The following is an 18,566-nucleotide window of genomic DNA, read 5'->3' as shown; positions in this document are numbered from 1 at the left end:
ATCAAGTCCAACCATTAACCTAACACTGCCAAGTCCGCCACTAAACCATGTCCCTAAGTGCCACATCTACACGTCTTTTAAATACCTCCAGGGATGGTGACTCCACTGCTTCCCTGGGCAACCTGTTCCAGTGCTCGATAACCCTTTCAGTGAAGAAATTTTTCCTAATATCCAATCTAAACCTCCTCTGGTGCAACTTGAGGCCATTTCCTCTTGTCCTATGGCTTGTTACTTGGGAGAAGTGACCGACCCCCACCTTGCTACAACCTCCTTTTAGGTAGCTGTAGAGAGTGATAAGGTCTCCCCTCAGTCTCCTTTTCTCCAGGCTAAACAACCCCAGTTCCCTCAGCTGCTCCTCATCAGACTTGTTCTCTAGACCCTTCACCAGCTTCGTTGCCCTTCTTTGGACATGCTCCAGCACCTCAATGTCTTTCTTAAGACTTATTCTCATAAGGAATAAGACTTGTTTCTTATAAGGTTGGTTACTCTCTGAGAGAAAAAACTGTTGATGGGAGGACTGGATATACTGTACTGGCCTAGGTATTACTGCCTCTGTTAAGGAAGGACGGGTGAAGATATTAAATGATCTTTGCCCTAGGAAGGTGTTGCCCAAGCCAGTATTGTTTACTGGATCAAAACGAAAACTTCTCTTGCCTACCCAAGTGGGGATTTTTGTTCCAACTAGAGGCTAGAGCAACCTTCTTTTACAAGTGACCTTCACAGAGAGGAGAGAGGTGGTTTTTCAGTAGTGACTGTCGATCTGGCTTGAACCTCTCCTGAGGAGGTGGCTAAGATATAATGTTGCCTCTCTATAGCCTCAGGCTATTTTTTGTCTCATTCCCATGCTCAAGGCTATTGGCTTTTACATATCATCTTTTCACTCCTTAGTTGGCTTTGACAGACAAGCGGTAAAGCATGCCACCTCCATGCTCCTGCAAGAGAAACTGCAGTAGAGAAGACATTTCCAGAAGCTGACTTGGCAAACTGAAAACATGAATATCAATTTGTTATTTCAGCCTTCTGCTACTGTTCCTAGTCTTCTGCAGAGACAATTTGGATACACAGGGTAATGGTTTGACCCTACAGAAGCCAATGGCAAAGCCCCTGCTGACTTCAACAAGGCTTCATGCTGGAGGCCTAATTTGCAGAAATTTGGCATGATGTCAATGGAAATTGTTGACAGAAATAAAACAGCTTCTTACTGGGTGATTCTGTTCCTCCAAAAATTAGCCCTTAGGACAAACCAATTTGCTGAGCCACAAAAAAAAAAGAAAAGGAAAAGAAAAAGAAAAAGTGTTAACTTACCTGTAGCATACTCAACCTTTTGTCTAACAACAAAATAAACAAACTAAAAACAAACAAACAAGACTGCCTGGCAGAAAGACATCACTTTTATTTCTTCCCCCATTTTAATTGCAGTTGTAGACTAGATTCAAACAGGACAGCAATAAAAAAGCCCCACAAGGTTTATGTTCTACCATGAAAGGGAAATGAGGTCTATTCAAACAAGAAATCGTTTCCTAAATCAATTGGGTGCCTTTGACTCCTTCCCTCCTTTCCTATCATGGAGGCTGACAAGCAAGTAATTTTAAATAATAAATTGCTACACTCGTGGGTGGCTCTGCAAATTTTCCTGGAAGATGCATGGAAATTTTGGGTGTTGAGGACTTAACACTATCTATGAATAAAGAAATTTGACTAAAGAAATTCTTAAAATGTCATCTTGATAGAAACAAAGTGGCTTCTGATTGAGGCACGTAGCCTTCAGTTTGTGAGGGCCTAAGTTGTCAAGTTCAAAGCCTCAGTTAAAGCAATTTCTCATCTATCAGGAATTATAATAAAGAAAAGACCTTCATGGGAATAATAATCTTATGTCTTGATGATGGACCCTTCAGCTCCTGCTGCCCTTAGTGACTTCAACTGTAAGTCAACCCTATAAAAAGTACAGCAGATAGATCAACGTAACTGAATTCACGGTCACCGTCTATCTTGGACACAGGGATAAGAGGCTTCAAACACACATTTTCCCTGTTAACATGCTGATCTGCATCAATGGTGCCCCAGAAACATTATGCAAGAGTGCTCTTAAGCCTTGGTAATAGCAAATTAATTCAATTTATCTTAACCCACTTTCCTCTAGGTCACAATACATTACATTTTCATGCTCTCATCATTGCCTAAGAGCGCCCACTGGAATACTTACTCTATGTCAGCTGTCACTGGGCAATTTATTAAGCCATTATAACCTGGATTTGTGTCTGAGCTTGTTGATTTGTTACCGCTTTCATAAAGCAGAAATGCTATTTCTAGACTGATGGCTGTGCTGTACAGCCGCACACATGCATGTGCACACTCCTTCAGCAAGCTAAGTCTTGCCTGCTCCCATCAAGACTGTGGAAGGATGGAGACATTAGGAAGAAGCTATTGGGCTCAAGCTCCATCTCTCTCTCCTGTGCCACCACTTCCACTTGCACCAAGGCTGGGCCACTACTGAACCTGGACAGAGTATTATTTCTCTGGTTAATCATTTCTCTAGCAATAGCTCAACCCATTTGGACCCCAAAGTCCCATGAGATAACCTTGGCCTTTCTTTGGGCTTTCACCTCTTTAATGCCAGCTGAAAATGGCAAGGCATTTAAAAGTCTGTCTCTGCTAATATGGAAATTACATGAGACAATCTCTATTTTATGTGCTTGCAACACAGCAAAGCATGGCAGGGTCAGATCCCACACTTGCAGAAACCTTGAGAACTCTATTAAAATAAATGGAGCTGTACCAGTTTACACCAACAAAAAATGTGGTCCACATGACTGCACTTTATGCCTTGCCCACTTCCCACACAGGCTTCCTCAAATACAACACTATCTGTTGAATTCAGTAGGAAGCTCTTATGTCTGCTTTTCCTCACATAAGAAGCAAGTTTAAGCCCCATGACTGTGATCCTCAAGGCTATTTAAGCATTTCTCTTCCACTGGTTTTAACAGAGGTTATGTAACTGTCAGTCTTTGAGGGACTTGGCCTTTCTATTTTGTCTCTTAGAAATACTCGTTTGATTTTTGGGGGCAGTCTTGCGAGTATTTCTAAGATGATGATTAGCTCTAGCTGGTCTAGGCTCTGCGTCAGATGACTCAGAGTTGAGTTTAGATGTAAAAATAGAATTATCTCGGTAAATGGGTTAACTATTCCTATTTCGTGCTCATTGATCGCAGAGTAATGGCACTTCTGAACACATCTTCAGTAATAAGGCAAGTCAACCACAAGGCAGCAACTAAAAGGAGAAGGTGATCAGAGTTTTAATAATGCCCTTCTCTGCACTTGTCACATTTTCTTTCATTATTGGCAATACTGCGTTGCTTTAAGGTGCCAGCCCACGACTGGGGCACTGCTGTGTCAGGCATGATAGGGTCACTTATGCAAAGAAAGTTCCTGCTCCAGAGCTCTTCCACAGTCTAACTTTCTGCCTTCACTCCTAGGTTATTTCCAGGAGCAAAGGAGAAGGCAAGGGGATAACTCATCCAATCAAAACTGTGTAAAACCATGTTAAAGCTTCGTCTCCATGGTCCAGGCCCTCTCAATGGCTGCCTGATATGAACAGTCCAAGGAGTAGAAGGGGCATAACCCAGAATCTGATACTTTCTCTTTGGAGGAATGGATCACTTCATCCATCCTCTGAGGGCCTGGCCTGGGGCTAACTGTCAGGGAGGGAGCAGAGCCAGAGCTCCCATCAAGCTCTCCCTCTGTCGCTTCCCATCGATTCTGTTGTGGGACTAGTTGGTGTATATCCTGTTTCTCTTCTGTGCAGGGATGCCCATGTTGGCCAACTTATAGCTGAAATTTGGTCTCTTCCCACTGCTCCTCCCACCTTCTACTGCAAACCCCATCTCTCTAAAGCAGAATCCCAATCCAGTGGCATGGGTCTTCCTCACTTGCTAGCCTGGCATGCCTCCAGCACCACATGCCAAGTGCCTAGCTTCATCCTGCCCCCCCGCCATTCATTGCCACCCTGTCTCAAAATGATGATGTTTCCACCTTTAGTTTCTCTGACACTCAAGGTTCCCTTTGCTCTCCATCACTGCATGTTCCTTTCTTCCTAAACTCAGACCTGAAGCCCATGTTTCCTTCTTCTGCCACATCGTTTTAGCAGAGCTTCAGCTCCCAACACCACAACCCTTCTTCCCCATCTCTTTTGTACTTTATTGCTACTGCCAGTCCCGTGGTTGAGTCCCTTTGAAGGGTATGGTGCAGAAACCAAGGCTTCAAGTGTGGCAGCCATAAATTGCAGTCTCACTGATACAGAAGGAATTTACTGTTTGCCATCAGCTCCATAGCAATGACCTGTGTTCAGGCCCTCTCCCTATGGCATGTATGAGATGACTTAGGACTACTTCATAAATGTCAGTGAGGGCTTAGGCAGGTAGAGATATCTTCTGTTCTAGAAGAGATGATGAGAAAACGTGTTCCTGGATGGGGTATCTCTGGACAATTTCAAAATCCAAACAAGAACATTAAAACAGTCTAGGTGGATGGTTAGTCCATCTCCCATGCTCATGGCGGCTACTGGCCATGGGCAGTTAACATCCCAAACCTCTTATTTATAGCTTCTCATTACCTCGCACACCCTTCATTCACTGAACTTATTGCTAAATCCTTAATTTAACTCTGTCACTGATTTTTGAAAGCGCATTTGAGGCATTTTTTATTTTTATTTTTTACTTTTGGGTAATATTTTCACCATTAGGGCCTCTGCTAATTAAGGAATGTAGCTGTAGTCTCTTTGTCTCTTTTCTCCCCACCTCGTCTCCATTTTATGGTCCTTTCTAGAAGTGTCTTAATGCCTTTGGTGAAGTGAAATTTAAACTGCTGGTGTGAGACTTGACAGAATTGGCAAACATACAATGCCTCCATTCCTTCCCCCTGCTTTCTTACTGTTGTTTTTTACTTCTTTGTATCATTTACAGGAGCTTTCTCTAGGGCGCTTTTTTTTTTCCTTTCCCCTCTGTCATTTGTTTTGCTGTAAAACTCAGACTGTGGCAGTGAACAGCAGATATGGGTATATCAGCAGATATGGGGATAATATTCCACAGAAGTTGTTTGGCAGATGCAAATCTCTTTATCTGGCCTGATGGTAAAAATGTAGACCAAGCAGATGGGTGTGTTCGGTTTGTGTTGTGACAGAAACATCTGCATAGAGGTCTTCAGCAGAATCCTAAGTAGAAAGCAAATGCTGTCAAAAAGCTCAAAAAGAAGAACACAAACCAGTCCTTTGCAACACCCGTCTCCTGAAGCCAACAGGAACCATTTGGCTGGGTTTCACAGGAATTTGTGGACAGGGTGGGGTGGTTCAGGACAAACATGAGTGGAAGAGCACAGTGAGAAACTTCTACTTCACATGAGCAGTGATTTTTCCTTTGCTCTTTGTGCTGCTCCTGGGGATGAAAACCAAATGCTACCTATTAGGTGGGAAGAGCGAGGGTCTCCTTTGCTCTACACAGCCGAGCAAAACAAGGTGGACCTCATTTCACATTGGGCCTCATTTCCATGGCAAGACAGACTGTAAAGCACTTCCTTATCTTAGGCAGCATCTTTGCGCCTGGATGGTCCCATTGAACTCAGTGGGTGGGGTGCAATTCTGGAGCAATGGGCTGAGCTACTGAAAAAGTGTGAGCTGATGTATTTACACATTTTGGGGACTGACCCAACTCTAATTAAAGTCAATGGAACGATTCACATTGTCTTTGGACAGAGTTCTGCCAGGCTCTTCCCCCAAGCCAGTCAGCCAAAGTTCAGCAGATGCCCGTCTGTGCTGCTAAGAGCTCACCCTCCTTTGCGTAGGTGGGAGTAGATGTCTTTCCCAGAGGACGTAACCCAATGAAAGGGCTGAGTCTCTAATATTAATTGCATTTTTACACAAGTGCATAAAAAGGCTTATACTCTTCTATCTCTCCCATAGCCTGCATATCGGGGCAGTCCCACATGAGGCAGAGAATATGGATCTGAGTAGCCTCAGATGGGGGTGTGCTGGAAAAGAAAATGTGTCTGTCTTCAACTTCCATATATAAAGTACATTTAGGGGCCTGTAGCTGTTATCAATTTGGCCTGAGGAAGCTCATGTAAAAAACCCCAATTTTTCACACTGAAAATATCAGATATGGGTATATATTCACAATTGCTAAAAGTCCCACTCTCCTTTGCAAAGAAGAATTTTGTGTTGGAATTTGATTGTCTTACTGGAATGCAAAAAGAAAAAGATAAATCATCTAGTCTCTCTTGGCTGAATCCTCAGCAAAGGCAAATTTGCAGAGCTCAGAAAAAGTCAGCCTGAATTCAATCTGTAGAACCTGATCTTTGCTTATATCAAACTGTCAGCTTCTCTTTCTTCAGCTAGGCTGGAAATATAAGTGGTTCATCATTATGCTATCCAGATACTACAGTAATGAAACTATATCAAAACCTATCCATAAAACCACAAAAAACCAAATGAAATTACAATTGAAGTGTTCAGTTCAAACTTTCTGCCAGGTTTGCTGTTTTGGCTACTGTGTTTCACAGGGTGTTCTCCCAGGTCCAGGGAGAGAAGGAAAGGGGAAGACAAAGTGTGGCAATGCCAAGACTGGAGGTCACTAGGCCTAAGAAAACTAATGTGAAAAACTAAAACTTCTAAGGACGCCTCTTGAATCTGGCAGTGAAAAAAAAAACCCCAAAGAATGCAAGCAAATACAAGCTGGAAAGCAGTGCAATTTTTCATGCAGTATGAGTAATCGCTGGATGCAATAAATCCACGTGCAGTGAGTTTTCCATCAGAAATGACCGATTACTGAGACAGAACGTATTCTGAACAAATCAAAATGAATAGTTACTGAAAAAGTCGGAATGGGTAATTTCACAGACCCCTCCTAGCCTGATAATCTCTACATCTGAGTGCTTAAACCCAGATTGACTAACACACTTGAGTATATGTCTATTTTTAAGCAATTTAAGCCAACAGGATGATTCAGTTACCCAAAATTACAGACATACTTTATGACTGAAGGCATGACAGAGAGAGAGAAAGTGGTTTTGGTCTACTAATGACGGTTGGTACCTTGGGCAATATGCTGTCCTTATACGTGGCTGTCATACTCCTCTGCTGTTTCTTCCCCTCTAGAAAATTCAAGGTCCTTGCAGTGCTTTGTTTTCCACTGGAAAATCTCACAGTGGGCTTTTGGAGGGCCAGCCTTCTCTGAAGGTCCGTCTACATGCTTCTACAGGAGCCAAGGGATCCCCATTGTGCCTAAGAACAAGCCTAATTGATTTGGGCAGCTGGGGAGAGGAGAAGGTGCGAGGGACATTTGTAAAGCTGCTGCAGCTGAGTTTCCTTGGTGTGGGACAATGGGCCTGGGTCACCTTGTGTAGGTCCTGGGATCAATGATCATTTAAGCCTACTACATTTAGTTATGAAAACAAGCCTTGCTTGCCAACTCAGTGTTTCTGCCCCGTGAAAACAGGCTGAATTTTTCACCCAAGCAGCAAGACTTTTCTTTCTCCCTAGGAATGGGTTTATCAAGAAAGAAGGACCAAGGAATTCAAGGAGGCTACGGGTGCCACACATCACTCTGTAAACATCACCCAGTGCACGGTGCATGTTCTGTCTCACATGATGGCTCGGTGATCCTCATCACATGTATTTTGGCTGCACTGGCCCTGAAATGCTTACAGTCACATTCTCAGGCTCTGTGGCCCACAGAAATGCCCAACAAACTTAATTTTTCAGGGTGTTCATGTTGAACTCAATGGTAATCCAAAACTATTTGAGTTTAAAATGGCACAGAGTTAACGCTGTAACAGGTTTCCCACACTAGGTAAAATGATGTAAAAACGCTATTGCGGCAAAGCCTATGAACAAGTTTATTTTTTATTACATATCCACCTACATGTAGTGGAGTTCCTACTTGATTGGAGCATTGACACATTTTTTGGTGGAGAGCCTAAAATATTTTTGTGTGGCTGGTGCATAAAACATAATTTTAAGTCTTCTTACTGCAACAGGTAATGCCAAATTCAGGAATTTGGTCCCTTCATCAGAAATGCCGGGGGAGATCTCTGTTCATTTGGATTTTACAGCCCTGAATTTGTTCTGGAAGGGGGGTGCCTTTATTGTTTTTTCCTTAAAGGAACTGAGTGCAGTACTTTCTCTTCTAATAAAACACTGTTATTGCTTTGGTTTTGCCCTCTTCTGAAACAGCATAGTGGTGAGAGCATTCAGTAAATTGAACTGTTTGTTCAAATCTCTCCTCAGACTGAATAAGCTCAAGGTCATATCTAGCCATTATACACAAAACCTTCAGTAAATTGTGTATTAGGCCCTGGGTATATGAACTCATACCCAGGTCTACCAAGTCAAAACTTTATCCTGCAAGTTCAAAGCACAAACAAACCAATTATTTAACCTAACTCAAGCCAACCTAACCCAACCAAACCCCCATAAACACAATGGGTTTTATAACTATTTCTGCAAACAGGTGAATATTAGGAGAGGCATTTTGACTACATTTCATGTAGGTTTTTTTTCCCTATGACCTAAAAAGTTGTCCAAAATGTTGGGTCAAGACGGGTGCAGATTTTGCAAGGGGTGTGCTCAGCCTAGTGCAGCAGAGACAGATTTGTTCCACATATTTTTATAACCCGTGTGTATGATCCAGCCATTCACCCTGAGCTGGCATTTAACATGAAAATCTTCTGATGGGGAGAAACACACACAATGGTGGTAGCCATGGGTCTGCCTGAAAGCACACTGGCTTCCAGGAGCTGTGGATTCTGCAGGACAAAGTCCTGTATTTATACACAGAAGTGTTTCTGGATGGACGGTTGAAGCGAACGCTTCTCCCACAGCTTTCTGCAGTTGTGCCTCAGTCACGACCCAGTGCAAACTCCCACAGGGGTGAGAGGTTAGTTCAAACTCCATGGCTCATTGGGTTCTTGGCTCCTCTGCCAATTAGCATTGGCAGTTATCTGTGGCAGCAGACACCAGGCAATTGTTTATTCCAGTTTATATGTCATTCTAACCATTCACGAACCTTCACAATAAAACTCCATTGCTAAAAAATACAGATCCCAGTGAACCATAGAGGGGAAAAAAACCCAGAGGGTCACTGCAACGGGAATGCATTGTGCTGTGGACAGTTCTCGGGGAAAGGCTGGGAAAAGGCTGCTCTTTGGTACCAACTGAGAGGTGCTCAAGCAGAAAGGTCATTATAACAGCAGGGACAGGACTCAGGGTAAGGATACAGAAAAGCCAGAAGGCAAGGAAAAAACTGGGTGGATGGAAGAGAAAAGAGAATCTTTTTCTGGTGCTGTATGACATAAAAAAACAGGTCCAGAAGGGATCTGCTGGACTTCAGTGCCCAGTCCCCTGCTATTACCAGCAAGCAGCTCATCTAACATTATGAATTTATTATGGAGGGTTCCTTTTTTTTTCTGGATGGCTTCTGATCACGTCTCTTTATTTTGGTGGTTTCAATTTCCTGCCTAAATTTATTCATGACCAGTGTCCTCTTATGTCAATATGGCCTTTAGATAAACAGCTCTTCTCCCTCCTTAATATTTGCTCCAGCTGATAACGCTGAGGTTGAAAGTGAAAAAAAAATCCCAACTCCTTTATTCCCTTCATTTATCATCCTAATGGGGAAATCTCACAGTTGCAGACTGCTAGCATGGGATACAGATCCAGATGAAAATAGACAATGATGTCTACACATAGATTTTCTGCCTAAAATCCTGCAGAGATCTGGTCACTGCAATCAGTGGAGCCCAGAGAGCCATCCAAATGCAGGTGTCTTCTTCAAAACGAGGTGAACAGCTCTCCAGACTCCAGTGAGTATATTAATTAGAGCTCAACTGACTATGGTTGCACTTTACACACATAGCTCATGTATAGGTACTTACCCTATAGGTACCTAAAGTTATTTATGTGAATCTGGACCTGACTCCCACCCTCACTGAAGGGAAAGGTTTCAGTGAGGGTGGGAGTCAGATCCAGATTCAGTGAGGGTGGGAGTCAGATCCAGATTCACATAACTAACTTTAGGTATTAGTAAAGAATCCCTAAACACAGGACTGCAAATCTCCTTTGACCAGGATATCCAAGAAATTATCATGGTTCTGGGGATGGACACCGGACTGATGGGAGCCCCAAAATCTTGTAGAGCCCCAGTTGTGGGTTTGACCTCAGAAGCGACCAGATGCCTATAAACTATTGACCCTGCTAACTTATTTTATGCATTTGCTATACAAATTAAACTGCAGCAATCATGTTTTTGTTTCTTTCAAATGAGAAAAAGAATTGAAATCTTCCCAAAGTACTGTCTCACATGCATTTGCAAGGTAATTTTTGGTGCATTGTTTAAGAGGGGCAACAGAATAAGGTGGAAACTTCAATGTGCATGGCTACTTACTGAACTCACAAAGCAGTGTTCAGATTCTCCGCTTTCGAATAGGATGACATCTTTTATGAAGACTGCGATGGCTCTCATTATGAAGGACATGAAGAGGTGCATATGAATATAATTTCGAGTACAGTGTAGCTTTCTGTTGGGAAGAGATGAAACAATATTTCTGAATAATAAGGCTTCTCAAAAGCATTATTTATCTATTCACGTTTCTTCTGCCAAGACATAGACTTACAATTAAACATTAGAAACCCTGAGACAGACTATATTCTGATGTAAATCACCGCAAATCCACTTAAGACTTTTTAAATCCACAAAACATGTGGCAATCCATACATCTGCAGCAGTGTTGCCACTTTTCCAATTCTCAGAAAAAAAGGTCAAAATACAGAATGACAGAAAACAGGTCCATCACACTGCTCTCTACTGGAAAAAAAATTTTTTTGACTGAGCAAACTGTGCTGATGATAAAGGTCTGTTTTCTACAGAATGTTTGTACTGCAATAATTCTTTTCAAAGTGAAATGTTTCTTCAGGAAGAGAAATAAATTCTTAGCAGCTGCTGCCAAAATTAACACATATTACAGTCTTTCTGGAGCAATAGGAACTATATTTTCACTTAAAAATGACTAGTTATTAATGATATTGAGAACAACACCAGGGTTTTTCTGTCCCTTGCCCACTAATATTTTGAAGATGAATTCTGATCAAGTAGGTCTTTTTTTCAAGTGAGACTTTACATCAGCTAAAGTGAAAGGCCTAATACTCTGAAATGGGTACATTGTACAGTCATCAGAACCACAGCAGACCTCACTCAGCAACATGATCAAATTACTATCTCGTAATGAGTCACTGTGCATTGGCAGTTTATGCTCTTAATCTCTGACGATGGCAAGATAATGTGACCAAGATGAGTCCTTTGTACTTGCAGGCGAAGGCAAGTCAAATTACGCTGTTTCCCACAAATGAAGAGCGTGAACCCTGACAGTTTCACCAGCTTGGCTGGCACCTTGTACCTTGTTGAGATGAGCTAATTTGCATGTGTGTCTGATTCACTCTCCCCTTGTAAGAGGAATGGAGAGAGCACGTGTGCTGAAAAGTGCAAAGATCTTGAAGGGTGAGGCCAGTCTTGGTATATGTGTGAGAGTCACCCTAGAAGGTATGCTGTTTCTTGCAGCTTTCTTTGGGGGTGATGTCTGGACCAAACTGTCATAAATTGGACAACCATATAACACATTTTAGGGAAGCCACTGGGGAGTGGCATGAGGAGATGGAACCACATCTAGAAGGTTCTTCCATGTCATGGAGGTCTGCTTTTTGCTGTTCTCCCTATACATAAAAATTATAATTGGAGATTACCTTATATGCAGACTTCTTCATTGGAGGCACCCAAATTTAGATGCCCGAATCTATTATAAACAGTAGAGACAGAAGATTAATTCATTTACTGCAATATAGGCATCTAATGCCATTTGATATGCTGTAGAGTATCTGCCCATCAATCCATAAGGGCCTGGGTCTCCTGAAGGTCCTGCATCATATATGCTACCCTTGTGCACATCTCAGAGGCTCCAGCATGTCTAAAATGGCTCTGGGTGTCTATGTCTTGCCATAGAGCTATAGCAGGAAGCACTTCTGAAATAGACCTTGGGAGGTAGTTTTGGGGTGTGACTCAACTGTACCATTTTGAATACCTACTTTAGTAGAAATGCATAATTCCATAGTATCCATATATACCATACTGACTCGGTCTCTGTGGACTATAACAAGATTATGGGATAATGGCCTCTAATACAGAGATTCATCATGTAACAATCTACATTTAGTGAGATGAATCCCACCTAAATAATTGGATTGCAGTTATAACTCTCACACAAAGTCCACAAATCACATACCAGAAAACGGTGGTACCAAAAGATGAAGGAACTTTTCTCACCTGTCCGACTGAGACTCGACAGAAGTCTTTTGCATCCATCTGTAACACTCATTGCCTGTAACTTAAACAGCCACTATGTCCTTTGAGTCATCCCCTTACCTATGCCTTTTTTGCTCATGGTCTTACCTGAAGAGACATAAAATGATCATAGCAGCCGTGAGAGCAATGAGCGATAAGGTATGTCCAATGGTGTAGCCGGTCTTGACTGTGCCATAGAACGCTGTTTGCTAATGTGAAGGAAAGAAACAAAACAGGTCTTTCAAAGAGCTGCCAACATGTATTCCTAAATACACCATCACTGAGCTTTTACTGACTTTCTTGGTGAGATGAAGAAATCATCCTACTCCATTCTCTTAAAAAATCTCAAAATCCTTCACCCTTTAAAATCACATCCAGTAGTGTACATGACTCAAATGCCACCGGTGTGAATAAGAAGAATATGTCCAGTTGCAGTAGAGCTTGAATCACTCCAAAACCATGTTACAGTTACACAAGGGAAAAGTTCATGCAGCAAGGAGTCTGATTTGGCACTTGCAGAGACAGCTACATGGTTATAATCTTGTGGAAAAAGAATGACTAATGTTCAGTTAAACAGTACACTGACACATCGGCTCTAAGGTGGTGAGTATGATGAGCCTAATCTTATTAAGGAAGGTTGAAGACAGAACCAGTCTGGAAATTGGTTTGCTTTTGTGGAAGCTAGACATTGTGTTTTGGCAAGTAAAAACTTGAAATGCTCTCATTGAAATCACAGATATGTTAATTCAGAAATATATGGTAAGTTGGAAATTAGTTAATGGCTTTTCTCTTTGACAGCACACAGAGGGAATCACTGAGCATGGGGCACCATGGGACTTAAATCCGACAGGGAATCCTGGTATAAATAAAATGAGGAAGTAAGGCAACAACACTCCAGCTCTCCTAAGGCTCTCCAGCAACACTCTAAATCAAAATATTTTGATTTTCAGCTTAAAAAAAGGACAAAAGATCAGTTGGTATTTGGACATTTGTTTTATCAATGAAAAATCCAAGTTTTTATGAGAATCTAACTCAGTTTGTGGAAAATCTTATTTTTCCAGCCCTTGATTGACCCTCCTCTGCCCTCCTTGTCACCATTTTCTATAAAAAATCCAAACCACCAGGACCGCAAAGAGAAGTTTAGACAGAAACTCTAAACCCAACCTTGTTTGGGAAAACACTCTTTAATAACAGCAAGGGTTGACATTTTTATATGCTATTTTCATAGGCCTTGACAAGTACTACGTACTTTACAGAACTAGTGAGGCTGAGATGAATAGTAATCCTCTAGCATTTGCAGAAGCTAGCTTGGAGGGATGTTAAAACAAGACAGAGCTTTCTGAGAGTGCAAAGGTTACACTGGTCGTATCTATACAGCTTCTTAGACCACAGATCTCAGAGACAGCTAAAAGCACAGTGTCTTTACAGCCCCATTCAATGAATCCACATCACTAAGAGCTTTGGGTCAGTAATGCTGAATACGTAACTCACAGCAAGGGTTTCAGGCCAATTTATCTACCTGGTCTTGCCCACATGATGCCAGGAGGCTGCTATGGTGATGGAGTCACCCAGTATGGTATGGTCATACCTAAGCCTTGCTCATCTGCACTGCATGGAGGGACTTGCACTGCACTAAGGAACAGCAGAGGTTCCACCTTTCTACCCCACTGTCTTGCAGATTCCACCCAAAGCTAACTAAATATAGTCTTGTTTCCAGTCTTGTTTGAGTTTGGGCTCCCAAAGACAGCTGAGACTTCTCCAATAAAAGCAGTCAACTTCCTTCATGTTGATTTTGTCTTTCTCTCATTACCTAGTTTCCTTCTTCATGGCACCAGAGCAGAAGTGTTCCGGGAAAGACCTGTCCAGCAGAAGGAGGGAGTTTGTGGTAGGGGACTGAGTTTGAGGAAGAGGTTGTCCCATACTATATTTAGGAGAGCAGAGAAATGGGGGAAAGGAAATTAAGAGATATCATAGGAGATGTCTGTAGTGGGGTGGTGGATGGAAACTCTCCAGTGTCTGTGTAAGCCTTTTGCTTCTTAGAGTTATTCACAGGAGCAAGTTATACACAGAAAGGTCTTGATGTTATTCAACGAGCAACTCCCTGCCCTTATATTTTATGATGACCAATCCTTCTTGTATACAGAGAGGTGGCTCTGCATTCAGCTTTAATGTAGCATGTGGGGCCATCTCTGTTCTGGAAACAGCACATAATGACTTCTCACTCTTCATTTGCACTTGCTAATGACAATCACTTCCTATTTTACAGATATCAAAGCAGAGAACTTGACACAAGATCATAAATGGAACTGGAATTTCACTCAGAGCTCAGATTACTAAAATATTCTTATTAGAAAAAGAGGGATTTAGAGAAGTGAAGTAAATGCATGCCAGGATGCTTGGGTTCTAGCTGTAGACCTAGACTGATTTACAGAATGAAATTAGGCAATTTCATCATTCTCTCTCTGACTTCTAAAAGCCTCTGCTTAATTTCACAGGAACGCAATAAGAGCAATTATTTAAGGTAGATGCTAAACTGAGATTAACTGAGAATTAGCTTCCTTGGTTTCTGTTCAGTAACCTCTACATTTGTCCCTTGGTAACTGAGATCAGAATGTGAAACATTTACATTTGAAAGGGAAAAAGAACAGAAATACTGATATCAAGTCTTTTGGTAGCTCTGCACCCAAACACATTTTGGGTTCATGTCACCTAGCCAGTCATCTGGACTCCCTCTAGAGTAAATGCAAAGAGGTCCCTTTGGAGAGAAATGTGGGGTGAACTGACCTCTGGAGGTGTCTATTTTCTTCACCATCTTCAGACAGAGCCTATGGGGACACTTGGTGTGGCCCCTCTCTGACCAGATGGAGGCACACAAGGGAGAAGCTGTGCATCATGTCTGACAACGGGACAGCAAAACAACCCCCCCATTTGCTAATATGTGGTTTTTAAAGGTCAGGTTGGAGAAGGAACCATTATCACTACAAAGATCATAAGTGCACTGCTTTGGTGCCTACATCATCTGGTTCTTAGGGACTGCCAGAATTCACAACTAAAATCTTACACACAGCCCTTATTTATTTTTCATACTTTTCTTGTTGTTTCTGACTTGACACCAGTAAGCGTTAAAAGTGCATGAAGTGTTTTAAGCGTGGGAGGTTATCAGTCTGTTCTGGACCTTGTATCCCATACAGCCTGCTGTTCTCCTTTTTTGTATTCCCTTTATTTCTTCCTCCCCAAACTGACAGCCAATTCAACAATAACAAAAATCTATTCTTCTTCACAGGCTAGTACTGCATGTTCACCCCCTTCAGCCACCTTTCACACAAATTAGACTTAAACAGCATGACAAAACCGTGGAAATCGAGAGAAAATAATTAAGAAAGAATTAAAAGAACACAATACGTGTTCTCTTGGTAACGCGGCACTCTGGCAATGCTGCAATCCATTGGGTCGCCAAAGCATGTCCCAGGAATTCCCAAATCCCCTTTGCAGCTGGAACATAAACCAGAGCTCTCGATGGAGGACCTTCCCAGAGCAGATCTGTAACGATGGCTTTCGAAATGCGCAACTGGTGCCACACAACTTTATCTGAGAAACGGGACACTTGAGGATGTGAAGTGGTGGCTGACCTCGAAGGCAGACTAAAGCTCCCTTCAGTAGAGCCCTGAAATTCTTTGTGCAACTTTCCCTTTGCTATTTTCTGTATTCTTTCACTATTAAGGCTGGCTCAGTTCTGTTCAGATTCTCTGTTAACTCTTTGAGTGTCTTGGTAATGTGTGACCCTACACAAAGACCTCTCACCATATATATTTATTCATGATTGAGATTCCTATGTCCAACATTCACAAACACTGACATATGCCATACAACAGAAAAAAAGCATGGGCATAGGTTTAATATAAACATATGGTTGCAGTGAAATATAATTATTTTCTAGCACAAGCTTTTTCGTGTTGACTATGGGACAGCTATAGGTGACTAGTTTAGATTAGAAGTTGAATTTTTAGTTAGGTGAGGTGAATCTTGCTTCTAACAACATTTCTTATCCTCTTTAGACTTTACCCTTCATGTCTCAGCATGCAGCAAACCAATAACAAAGTGCTTCCTGTGTAATGACAATACTCTAAAAAGCTAATTATACCTAGGTCAGTGATTACTAATTTACATACAGGCAGTATCCCAGAAAGCTTGTGGATTTCCTTGCAAAACTCAGTAACATTGCATGAAAATTTGTGTGTTCCCTACAGTTTTCTAGATCTTTAGCTGGTTGAGATCAGCAGAGCAGCACTGATGGCAAGTGAGTTATATCCTTTTATCCCATTTGAACTTTTGATGCTTAGGTTGGCCTGGAAATACTGGAATCGCCATGTCTACTGAAGGATAAATATAAAAGTGGATGGTTTGTTTCGAAGTTGAACATGGAAAATCCAGCACCTGAAGTTATGTGTGGGCATCACAGAGACACTGGTCTGATCTTCTCAGGTGCTGATTTCCTGCCACCCTGCTGGAAATCAAAGGGAGGATCGTCTCTTTGACCAGACATTTGATCTCTGCTTCCAGGGATCCTCAAGAGGATCCTTCCTTCTTGAGGAATCAGTGACAATGGAAAAAATTGGGCATGGGAAGATCATGTGCTCCTGATATCGATCCCTGGTAAATCTTAATGTCTACCCTTCCAGGTTTACAAACCTCTTCCTCTGGAGTGCTGTTGGAATCATATCCACAAGCTACAGCATACGGCGCAGGGTACACATCCGTCCAGCCCTGGCTTGTACAATTCCTGGTCACATTCCCTGGAAGAAAAGAGAAAAGGATGATTTAAAAATAAACATTCAGCTTGCTGTTAAACAAATGTCTGCCTTTTGTTGACTCAAATGCCAGAGCACATTTCTTGTAACACTTAGAGTAACATTCTCATACTTTTTCTCTGTTACGAAGTGTTCATATTACACAGAACACATAAATGGGAGGGACCCATTAGGTTGTAAAGTTCAGACCTCAAAAACAAGTACATTTTGATACTGAGGTGCTCACAAAACATCTCTTCTAATGGTACCATAATGCCAGTTGTACCCAGACCTTTGGTTGTTGGCCCTGCACAAATATTGTTTGAGAGCGTTATCGTCGCAGTGAAGTATTTACGTCTTTCACTTTGCTTGCGAGAAGCCAAGACAGGGATAGACAAAGTGCTCATTTCACATTATGCAGGTAAGGTTGGAGGTCTGGGAAATGAATGCAGTCCTCAAAACCCAGACTTTGCCTACAAGATGAGCCCTGATCAAATGTGATTCCTGGGAAATCTACTGCACTCTTGCTTGAGAACCACACACTTCAAAATTTGGCTATGAAGGGAGAAAAACCAGATACTGACAACCTGTATTGCCTGTTTTAACATGTACACTCAAAGGCAGGAAGATTTCCTGGACTCTTAAGCAAGTTAAATGCCTAGGGCCTCCAACTGGCTGAAAAGAGCCTTAATTAACATAAGGACATCTCTCTCCTTCAGCCACAACTGACAAAATTGTGAAGTCCACATGCCTCTCTGGTACTCTGCACTTCCTCGTCCATTCGGGATTGTAAGGGGGCTGTCCAGTGCAAAGCATTTCTCACTTTGTAAAACATCTCTGCTTCCTGTCCCAGTTGGACCTCAAAGCTACATCAGCTAGGGGCTGTACAGACATTAATCAAGAAAAAGAAGGAGAGACCAACAATCTGACCAGGGTAGGCCTTACCCTAAAAGGTTTGTAGTCTAAAAGGCCAAGATAGATGTTTGTCAGACAGAAATAACAAAGAAGCAATACATCCAACAGTACACTGCAAATTCCCCCAGCACTCACGCTGATCACCGGTCCCTACCCTGTCCATCTCATGTGAATCACATCACTGTTGCATTTCTTTGGTGCCAGTTATCACACAAAACTGCCTGCCATCCCCGACTGGAAAGCTGGTACAATAAACCAGAATGAACAAACAGTAGTCAAGACTTGCTGCTTAGATGAAGAATTACATCAGTGAAACTCAAGAGCTTTGCAAACATTTCCAACAATGGGGTTCTTTGCACACAGGAATAATAAAACTTCTGCAAACAGGAGCAAATCAATTATGCAGCTATGAGTCATGAAAATATTCAAGCACCACCTCCAGGAATTTCTGACAATTGAGTCATCTGAACATCTTCCTAACCATAGA

The 18,566-nt window shown here is 42.0% G+C and overlaps 1 protein-coding gene across 2 annotated transcripts in view; it reads right to left on the bottom strand.

Annotated features, from left to right (window-relative positions):
* LOC140648582 (vasoactive intestinal polypeptide receptor) overlaps positions 1–18,566 on the bottom strand; it is a 122,203-nt gene that overhangs the window by 29,468 nt on the left and 74,169 nt on the right. For both annotated transcript variants that reach the window (XM_072854828.1, XM_072854829.1), the window contains exons 4-6: positions 17,067–17,170; positions 12,486–12,586; positions 10,431–10,563 (exon numbers count right to left, since the gene is read on the bottom strand). In XM_072854828.1, the coding sequence (XP_072710929.1) occupies positions 10,431–10,563; positions 12,486–12,586; positions 17,067–17,170 (338 nt within the window). The remainder of the gene's footprint in view (positions 1–10,430; positions 10,564–12,485; positions 12,587–17,066; positions 17,171–18,566) is intronic.

Source organism: Ciconia boyciana, chromosome 2, assembly GCF_034638445.1.
Source record: "Ciconia boyciana chromosome 2, ASM3463844v1, whole genome shotgun sequence".
NCBI lineage: Eukaryota > Metazoa > Chordata > Aves > Ciconiiformes > Ciconiidae > Ciconia > Ciconia boyciana.
The sequence above is the reverse complement of the archived record's forward strand: the minus strand, read 5'-3'. Positions and strand labels throughout refer to the sequence as shown.